Below are 10,685 nucleotides of genomic sequence, written 5' to 3' on the forward strand. Positions count from 1 at the left end.
CCAGCAGCAGTGCTGGGAGGGGGGCTAAGGGGTTGCTATGGAGAATTTTGCGGTAGCTGTAGCTCAACCTGTAACCCACCTCCCAGCACCACTGCTGCCTGCCCCACCCTGAACGCAGCCTGCCTACCCTGAACGCAGCCCTGGCCCAGCCCCCCTGCTGGGAAGAGGCCAGCACAGCCCCTGGCTCTGCGTGTGTATCAGGCAGCCCACCCTCACATTGCACACAGATCCAGGGGGCACATACTCCTCATACCACCCCCGGGGGTGTGCCCAGCAGCTGGAGCCACCTCCCCTCACTGTGACCACTGGATGAGCTGCCCATGGCTCCTTCTGGTGCCCCACTCCACCCCAGCTGGGCAGTGCCTACCCCTGCCCCAAGCCTACTCCTTCCCTCACCATGGGAGCCTTGATCTGCCCCCCTGCCATGCCTCTTCCCCCACAACAGACTTACCAACTAGACGCTGCTCTCCAAGCTTCCGGGTTGCATATCAGCAATTGTATCAGTATCAGTTGATATGCCTGGTTAATAATTGGCCCAAAAAATCTTTATTGGTGCACCCCTAATCACTGAGGGCCCTGATACAGCAAAACTGAGGTTCTACTGGGGAATGGATAGGGGCAGGGCAGGATTTGCTCACATGGTGTATGACTTCTTTACTTTCTGTCTTAAATTCTGAAGAGCTCTGGTTAGTAAACATTCTCTGTGCCCTAGCATATCATAAAAATCATGGAACCAAGAGTGAAGACAGATAGCACTGATTAGTTCCTTTGAAAATGGCAAGTATACTAGCCTGCAGTACAGTCCTAAGTCTTCATCAGTGGGTGCCATGTAGCCATAGCCAAATCCAGGACTTGTAAAAGGGGTGTGTAGGAGAAGCGAGTGGTGCTACAAGGGTGGCTGCACTCTTCTTTGCCCCTCCTCACACCCAACCTCCCCAACACCTGAGTAGCCAGATCATGCTTCAGGAGCAGCAGATGGGGATTTTTTTGAAGCCCCATAATTGGGTAAGAAGCCACACAACAGGTCTTGGTACCACCTACCTTCTATTCTTAGTGGCACCTCCACTCCTTCCCATTCCCTCCCTTCCCCTCGCTATTTACACCTCTGGGGACAGGAAAGGGAAACCTGCCCATCAGCACCACTGTCCTGGCTACTTCTGCCTCATCCCGGCTGTGGTTGTGGTAAGTGGCTGTGCAGGGAGCTGGGCTCATTTAGGGACAATAACAGGAGTGGAGCAGGTTCCCTCTCCCTGTGATCATAAGCTGTGGAAAACACCTTGGGGTGACCAGTCAGGGAGGTGAATCCCACCTTCCACTAGTGCTACTGTTGAGCCCAGCTCCATGCAGCCATTGCTGGAATGGGGCAGGAGTGATTCTATGGCTTCCCCTGCTCCTGGGTCAGTTGGGAACTGGTTGGATCTGCCCTTCCTGTGCCTAGAAGTATAGATAGAGAGGCAGAAGAGGGGGTGGGGAAGGGAGGTGCTGCTAAGCATGGAAGGCAAAAGACAGGGTGTCAAGACAGGGCAGTGCAAGATTTTTACCTCTTTCAGGGACTTAAAACAATCTCTGGCTGCTTGTCCTGCAGCATGATCTGGACTCTGCAAGGTCCCAATCATTCAGGGCTGTGAGGAACCAGAGCCACTGAGCTACACTGTGGAAATGGGGGATGTCGTGAAACTACTTTGACACTTTTTGACCCATAAGTGATGGAGAAAAAAATCTTTTCCCTCCTCACTTTGAAGTTATTCTTGTGCCTGAGAATTTGCAGGATTGGGACTTTGACCTTGTAATTTAAATATTCTTAACTTTTCTTAAATTGCACAATTGGAAGTTTTGGTCAAAATAATCCAATTATAACTTACAGAAAGATCACAATTTCATTCAGAAATCCTGTCTGAAGTGTGGGACACATAACTGAGAGAAAAAGATAATTAACATTCAGAACTTTTTATACCATTTTAAGTAATGTGAGGCAATAACTAGTGACTAATTAGTTTAATAGCAATTACTAAGATACAATTCATGAGCACCATTTGGAAAATGAAAACTTATGTGGAATGGTTTTAGTGTACAACACTTCCTGGAACGTTTCTAAATAAAGGGGTATTCAAGTGGATATTATTTCTTCTGAAATCCTATTTTAAGAACATTCTAAATTTGCTTTTAAAAACAGACAAGCCTTTGGGCAAAGTGCTCTTATTCAGGACTGGGAAAGTAGACATTTGTAGACTGTAGCAAAATAAGTAGCAGCCTTTGCAGTTGTTTCATGCTGTCCTAGCTCCTGTGAGTCATTGGTGACTGGACTGGAGAGAGCCACAGAAAGTCCAATAAAAACAAACAGTAGAGTATGATACCTACTGTGTGAATGACGAGTACCTCTGTTCTATTGTATGGGATTTGGGGACTAGAGAGATTAATACTGAGAATACTTTGGTTCTTCAGGAATATCCCTCCCTTGCTAGGTCTCTTGTAGTTTTTTTCCCAGTGGAGATGGTAGAATTTCCTATTCTCCCATTGTTGTTTTTTGTTATTGTCAAAACTACTTTTCATGGGGTCGGTTTGTGACTATATTTGGTAGAACAGTCTCTGAATCTTTTTAGTAACCATGTAACCAGTTACTGGAGAAGATTAATTATATGCTAGTCAGTTACACAACTCCGTATATATGGTGTTTAGAGAAATTGTATGCATGGTGAGCATCTATGATGAATTGCCTAGATTATTTCCCACAAAGAATCATTTTAAAACACATTGTTCATCTGCTGCCTTCTCACCTGTTTGCAAAGAATGCACACAAGTGGTTTAAGCTAGGTTTAGGAAGAAAGAATCTCCCTGTAGCCTATCAGGTTGGTCTGGCCAACCCCAAAGCGATTTATCTATTGAACAATAGCCCATTATATCCTGAGCATATCCCACTCCTTTTCTAGAAAGCTGTGCAGAGAGAAGAGTATTTGAATGAATGTACAGACTGTTCCTATGTGGAATAAACAAAGTGGTTTTTCATTTAGGATCTTTCATGCTCCCACAGGTTGTGAAGTAGAGGTCAAACAGTGGGCAGCATTTAGCACTACCTTACTAAAATGACTAGACTTATCTATTGGGTACTCTTTTCAATGTACTTATGAACTCCTGATAAGACAGTTCCATGAACATTCCAAGATTATCAGAAGAATTGCCTGGTCTACCATAAAAAAGAAAAAAGTACAGGCAGAATATGGCATGCAGAAGCAGTTTTATAGCTCCTCCCATTGCAGCACATAAGTGACACAGTTACAGTTAACTTTGGATTATCAATCACTGGTTCCCAGCAAAATAGAGTAGTTCTCATCATAGTACAGTTGTACTTTTGAGCTGCTTTCCTTTAGTGTGTCCACGCTCAGTGATGAGGCTGTCGGAACCAATATTGGACATGGAAATAGCAAACTACAGTGAAGTGTTAGATCCAACGTATACTTCATTGGAGTTTGAAACTATGCAGATTCTGTATAATGGCAATGGTGAGTTCTCATCTGCTTAGTGATACAAAATCAAGGAAGAAGTTAACAGAAAAAGTAACATTGAATAATGTTGTAAGGTGTTAGTCAGATTTGTTATTAATGTGGAATTTGGTTATTTTCAATGCTATAAATCTGCTCTTTTATACTTCATCATTAACTCTAAAGTAATAACATTATACCTCTTCTATATTAAAGAAAATAAATACCAGTTATGTGTAAGAAAGTGACTGACATACACTCTCACCAGTCAATTAATCAAAGGAAATGGGTAGGTTCAGGAATTGTTTTATTTACTGTAAGACAAATGAATAACTAGTATTGATAGTTTTTGGCATGATTTTATATTTTGTAAATAACACTTAAAAAGAACAAAATTATCTAATGTTTGGAAAATATGATTGATTATGAAGAAAATTATCTCTTTGCTTTTGATGTCATTTCCAATTGATGGACTGATGTTTTATTTATAAAATGTTAATCTGATCTTTCCAGATTGTGTACATGTAAACCAAAATGAGGTTATAATCATTTTGACTTGACTCCTTGCAAGCTAATGTTTAGCAGGGAGAAGTTCTTGGTATTTGACTAATGTAACATTTTAACTCCAGAGAGAGGTAGCTAGTTGCATTAGTCTGAAGTTAGGTTGGAGTTGTTTATGCTGTGGTTTTATGAGAAACTCATCTAATGAATTGTGACTCAAATATGTAGCATCCTGTATTTAACTTGACCCAAACTGAATATTATCCAACAAATATAAAAGAAATGTCAGTCTTTGAATATTTTAATTAAAGACCATTAATTGTAACTTGAGAACTGTTAATGTACTTTTCGTTGCCTTAGTCGTCGTTTTTAGTAAACTATGAAAAAGCAGAGCCACTCTTAATTTTTATTTTTAAAACTAGAACAAATATTTCATGATCTGTGGGAAGTTTCATTTGTATCTGTATCTTGTTCCCAATAACTTCTTTCTGAAAAATGCTCATTCTGCATACCTCACAACATCCAATATAGTACTTATGCAGCCCTTTGTAAGTGTGCCTTGAAACTTTTGGCTGAAATGCTGAAGTTATTTTGAAGCTAGGTTAAGTAACAGAAATATAATTTGGTCTTTGATTGCACTTAAGTGGAATTAAAGAACAAGAAAAAATTCTTCTTTATCCATCTTAAGTGCAAGGTTTAACAATAGTTTCTTCATGTTTGGTTCATTCTTTACTTTTTTAAAATATGTTTTAACAAGGATGATTCCCTGGGTACTTTTTAATTTTTGCTTAAAATAATTCCTTTACAAATCTGTTAATACTGTATGAAGGGGTGATGAAGGTCATGAGGGGATGGGGGTGGGGTTCTTCCTTGAAACACAGCTGATTGAATTATTCATTATAAATGCTTAGTTAGCAATTATTATTTGTTAAATGTGATAGTTTTTTTTCTGCTGGCAATTCAGTTATGAACTTCTGTTAAGTAACTGCTGGCTAATGTGTAAGTCCTTCTGGCTAAGGCACCAGATTGGGACACGGGAGATGTGGGTTCATTTTGATGTTCTGCTACCTATTCCTCTTCTGAACTTGAACCAATCTCTTAATTAGGATTGGTAAAAGGGACTTGAACCACATTCAGGCAGAAAAAAAACACTTTTCAAAATCAGGTCAATAACTCTTTTATTTCAGAAGAAAATTGGGGAAAGGGTGAAAAAAGAAGATTGACACTATTATAACATTTTGCATTGACTTTTTTTTGAGAAATGTTTCAGGTTTTGTTCATTTTGAAAGGACTTTTCATTTATTTATTTGATATTATTTTACTGTATCATAATGCTAAATAAAAAAGCCTAAAGAAAAATGTTTCAATTTTGTCAAAACTAACCATTTCCATGAACCCCAAACATTAAAAAAAAACTTTTTTTTTCAATTCAGAACAGAGCTGTATTTTCAAATATCTAAATTCATTTTAAAATGGAAATGACATCCTCTGCACAGCTTTACTTTTAATCTATGTGGGTACGTCTACAAGTGCAACTAGTATGTCTGAATAAACTCCAGCGCAGTTTGCACTGAAATTTATTGCTCATGGGTGCACTGTTTGCATGTGCACCTGAGACCACTGCTTGTTGAACTGGGGTAGACGGCCTGTCAGTCTGGGGCTGCTCTGACCCGGCTCAACTTGCTGCAGAGGGGTTGGCTGGGGTAGTGGGCAGGCAATCCTTGCACTGAAGCACCCTCATACCACAGCCAGGCCCATTAGTGTCTACATGTGCATAGCAGCTGAGTAAATAACTCTGCTGTAGGATAGTACCTGTGTCTGGCAGTACTATCCTATGGTGGAGTTAATTATTTGACTCTGTCCTAATAGCACCACACCTGTAGATGCTGGCATTTTACTGTGGAGCTAATTAAATAACTCCATAGTAAATGTCTCATGTAGACCCACCCAGTATGTCTTAATTCCCTGTCTGTCAAACATGATTAATAATGCTCCCTTTCTTTCACTTTTTAATGTGTCTGTTTAGACTGTAAGTTCTTTGGGACAGGGTCTATGCTATCTTGCATGTACATGCAATACCTTGACTATAGGACCTCAATCTCAGTGAACAAATAATATGTGTTAATGATGATAGTTTGTGTGAACAACTTTAGCTTATGGATTGAATGCCAGTAATTCTGCATCAGCCTTTCAGCAAACTTTACTTGCAAGAAAATATCATTAAAACAATGCTCACTATCCAGTTTTATATGTAATTCTATTCAAATTTTCTCTTTATGCCTTTGTCAAAAAGAATTTATATTCTTTGCAGAGAAGTGACCATAGTTGCTGAATTTTATAAAAAATAATTTATGTTTCATCAGTTAAACAGAAAAAATATTGTCATGTCAATCTCTGTCTTGCTTATTGGTTAGCACGAATATTTCACTGAATACACACAATACAGTTAAGTATTTTTATACTTTAACTTTCAAGTAACTGCTTCAAAACTGAAAGAGTTAAGACAAAAAGTTGTTATGAGTATGTTTTTATAAGTATTATATATTCTGCCAATCAATGATAAGCTTGAAAGTGCTCTTTAGAACCACGTGCCGTTATGTAGAGGGTGTCTTTGAATTGTCACTAAACAATAAAAGCCAATTTAAAGACATAAGGCTGGTAAAATCACCACGTGAATGTACATTTGTCCTGGTGTAGCAGTCATTTCACTGTTTAATCATAATTACATTTGTTGTGCTTGTCCTTCATCAGACAGTTCTACAGCAGAACCGCTCAACATGAACACTGCTGACAGTGGAGCCAGTGGGTTTTGTGCAATATGTGGAGACAGAGCAACTGGCAAACATTATGGTGCCTCCAGTTGTGATGGATGCAAGGGATTCTTCCGACGTAGTATACGGAAAAGTCATGTTTATACTTGCAGGTATTTTAAATGTTCAGCTTTAAAAATTTAGTTCATTAAACCAGCAGAACAGTAGCAAACACTGCAAAAATAGCTTTCAGGCCTAAAGTGCACAGTAAGATTTTCAGTCTTTAAACAATAAAGAGGATAAAACAAAGTTGTTTATTAATGTTAATAAGGGAGAAAAACACATTCACTACAGACCACTCATGTCTGGAAAAAATACTTTAATACTTACCTTCCTCTCATGTGGAAGTTGTACTGAAGAAAACCAACTTTAAGACAGTATCTTTTTATTATCCTACCATCATCTTCCACTATCTTTCACTAATTATATTTTTCTATATAGACTATATGTCATTCATCCTTAATAGCCTCAGATTTGTTCTATCAAGACAGATCCTTGGATTCTTTTTTGGTCTGAAAGACATATTGACATCATTTGAGTTAGCCTGACTTACAAGAATTAGAACAAGAATTTCTTAAAGAAAAAAAATCTGGATTAGTAATAAGCAGAATTTTGATGATTTCTTACTATATTTTTGATGAAGAGGAAATTCTAAAAAACTTCTTATGACTCCTAGACTTTAAATTAGAATGCATAAAATATATATTTTAAAGAACTCCACATTGCTGGAAATAGTTTTCTGTTGTCCTTCAGTTCTACTGTGCTTTTTGTTTTTTGGAGGCAACAAACTCTTATATGAACTAAAATGGAGACTCAAGGAGCCCTTCCTTTATTACTGTCAGCCAACTATGGAGTTGAGCACCTCTTTAGAGTGCTCAGGGAGTTGTTCCTCTCTGAGGTAGTGACAGAGGCAGACCCCCCAAAACTTCCTCAAACAAAGCATAATTTGTTTTACCCATCATTATGCAAAGCAAAAATGAGGAAATAGACTTTAATCTTGTTTCCCCTTATATTCACTGTATGTTCCTTTGCATACTTTGGTAATTTCCGTTCAACTATCTCCAACCTGGACTGGGTAAAGCAAACCACGTTTTTCCATGTATAAGCATAAAGTGTGCTGAAAGACTTTCTTTACGTGCCTGCCTAGGTTAGCATCCTAAGTGTTTCAGTATACCCTTTGATCTGAGGTTCAGCCTTGTTAGAGTAAAACCACTAATTCAGGATTTGGGGCATGTGTAGATGAAATGGGGGCCCTAAACTGAAACAGTGAGTTTTAAAAAACACTGCTTCAATTTAGGGCTGATTAAATCCCCATGTCATGCACATATCCCATTGACTTACCTGCCTCTCCAGCAGGGAGGAGAGGCGAGGGTGGGCTGCTGATGGGTGAAGCGGTCCCTGGGCTGCAGTGGATGGGGGGGGCCGGTGCTTCTCTCTGCGGCAGTGGCAGCTCCCACTCCCCCAGGCAGCACCCCCCTGCAGGCACCTGGCTCGGGCAGTCCCAGGGGGCACTGCAACTGTGGAGGGAATCACCAGGCCCCCATGCAGCTCAGGTAGGCTCTGGAGGGGGGTGGTGGAAAAGATCAGGCTCACTGCTTTTCTTGAGCGGAGCTGTTTTCCCAGGCTGCTGCCAGGCTGCCTGCAGGGCTTTCTGCAGAGCCCCTGAGCTGCAGGGAGCCCAGTGTTTCACTCCGCGGCTGTAGGAGCAGCAAACTAAAACTCCTCAAAGAAGTTTTAGTTTTTTGCACCCCAAGTCATTTAATGAGCATTACGCCACTGAATTTCCTACAGTGGCTAGATTTAATGTGCAATACACTGCCAAGGCATGCAAACACCAACACCTTTAAAGTGTCAGTGCAAAAGCAAATGCAAAAGCATTTAGCCTGCTTCAAAGTGTTGTGCACACATGCCTCTTGTTTTGTCTACACACATTATTTATTATTTTCCAAATAGTAGCTTCCTCAATATAGATTGTGAAAGGACTCCTGCTATTCTTTATGATTGTCCCTTACTTTTTGCGGTTGTTTGAATTCCATTGAATTTCCCCAGTATTGAACCCTTTGCTTGTGGTCTATGCTGGTTAATATCACATAGGTAAACTGAAGTGAATATGACTGAAAAAATGATACACGTGGTTCCATCCGTTTATACCTTTTCTCCTTACAAGATATTATTCCTGTCAAATGAATAGGTCAGAAATATCTTTCAGGGCTAAAATACAGAAAAAAGGTTGGCGAAGGATGATAGTTGAACACATTGTTTTAAAAGCTTGAATGCCTTTTTTTTTCACTTTTGTTAATCAAGATTTTGTCTTATTCATGTTCCATAACATTCATCCCTTCTTGGTTTTGATAGATTCAGCCGACAGTGTGTTGTGGACAAGGACAAAAGGAATCAATGCAGATTCTGTCGTTTAAAAAAGTGTTTTCGAGCAGGAATGAAAAAAGAAGGTAAAAGATTTGTTTAGTACATATTAAAACAAACTTTTTCTAAATAGGGGTTAAAAAATTAGTACAACACTAAATGAAACCCATTTAGAAGTTTCCCATAGTACTACCATAATGGAGAGTTGCTTTTGTTGTTATGTACTTTCTCTAATTTTTAAGTTAGAACAACTCTGGGAAAATATAAATTCAGTTCTGAGTTTTGAACTCATATATTCAGGAATGTTCATCTATGGTATTGTTTTTCTTCCTATTATAGAGATTCGAAGTTTGTATCCATACTTGTGTCTGAACTTATGTCTAGCAGTACTTTTAAGTCTCAAGCTATTGCCTCTTAAATTCAGTAAATGTTGGAAGTATATCAGTGATGTTTTAAGTACAAGTATATATAAATTAAAAAAGAGTGTTGCCAGAGACAGCATGTACCCTTATGTGAAGGTAGCTAGTCTTGAATTTGTTAGGGCAACAGCAGTTTTTGCTATCTACATTTTTGTAGGATAAAATCATATGAACACAAAGTTTATACCATCACTGAGCTTTTATCCTTTACAAGAAATAGGTGAAATATAAGAATTTAGTACAGATTTAAATTGCCCCATTTTGCCAGGAAGGAGGGAAGCCTGTATACTGCATGAAGTTTTACTGATTGGAAAAATATTTTGCTACAAATTGTCACTTTATTTTCAGGTCTCAAATTTGATTGTTTTTTATTATGTTGGTGCATAGATCTGTTACTTAGGCTTACTGTGCCCTCTCTATTCTTGTATCATCCAAGACAGAGATGCCTATGTGGCAATATCTAAGGTCTATGGGTCTGCCATCAAAGCAAGAGAAGCAGCCCACTGTAAAAAGACCACAATATCAGAAAAATATGAGTGTCATGATGGAGTCTGCCCCAGGGCCTATTGATAAAATGATCATTTTGTGGGGACAGAAGGGTATGTGGCATGGTTGGAATCCTCTAAATGTTTAAATGAGCAACAAAAATCAGAGTCTTTTTATGGTTCTTATGTCCTTAGCTTTAAATTTTCTGTGAAGCTGTTTTGCTTCTATCATTGGCCGCTAAGTTTGTTACAGTGAAATGGGTTTACAATACTTCTACATGTACTTTTGTTAAAATAAGACTGATTTATTGTATATTTTTCTTACAGCTTTTCTTAAATAATATTAGAATTCGGGAGTATTTTTTTAAAATATAGTCCTATGATCAAATTTTGTTCTTAGCTACATTAATGTAAATATGACAAATCTCCATCAAGTTCTATGGTTTTATTTTGGATTCATACTGGTATAATGGAACAGAATTTAGTTCCTAGCATGTAGATCATTAAAATCAGTAATGCACAAGATACCTCGTGGAATCCTGATGTGAAAAAAATGTGGTACTTACAATTTTTTTCAGAAATCTCAAACATAATGGAACAAATGGATGAAAAGTGCCAAACTTTTTGCCA

At 38.6% G+C, this 10,685-nt stretch overlaps 1 protein-coding gene across 2 annotated transcripts in view; it reads left to right on the plus strand.

Moving 5' to 3' along the window:
* Nucleotides 1–10,685, plus strand: part of HNF4G (hepatocyte nuclear factor 4 gamma) — an 81,738-nt gene that overhangs the window by 47,785 nt on the left and 23,268 nt on the right. Inside the window, exons 1-3 of one of the 2 annotated variants that reach the window (XM_019527821.1) lie at nt 3,300–3,497; nt 6,729–6,900; nt 9,143–9,237. In XM_019527821.1, the coding sequence (XP_019383366.1) occupies nt 3,383–3,497; nt 6,729–6,900; nt 9,143–9,237 (382 nt within the window). In that variant the 5' untranslated portion in view covers nt 3,300–3,382. Of the gene's footprint in view, nt 1–3,299; nt 3,498–6,728; nt 6,901–9,142; nt 9,238–10,685 lie in introns of those variants that run through there. The other variant, XM_019527822.1, reaches the window with a different exon arrangement.

The sequence above is a fragment of the Gavialis gangeticus genome, unplaced genomic scaffold (assembly GCF_001723915.1).
Source record: "Gavialis gangeticus isolate Ggan-Ray unplaced genomic scaffold, GavGan_comp1, whole genome shotgun sequence".
NCBI classification, from domain to species: domain Eukaryota; kingdom Metazoa; phylum Chordata; order Crocodylia; family Gavialidae; genus Gavialis; species Gavialis gangeticus.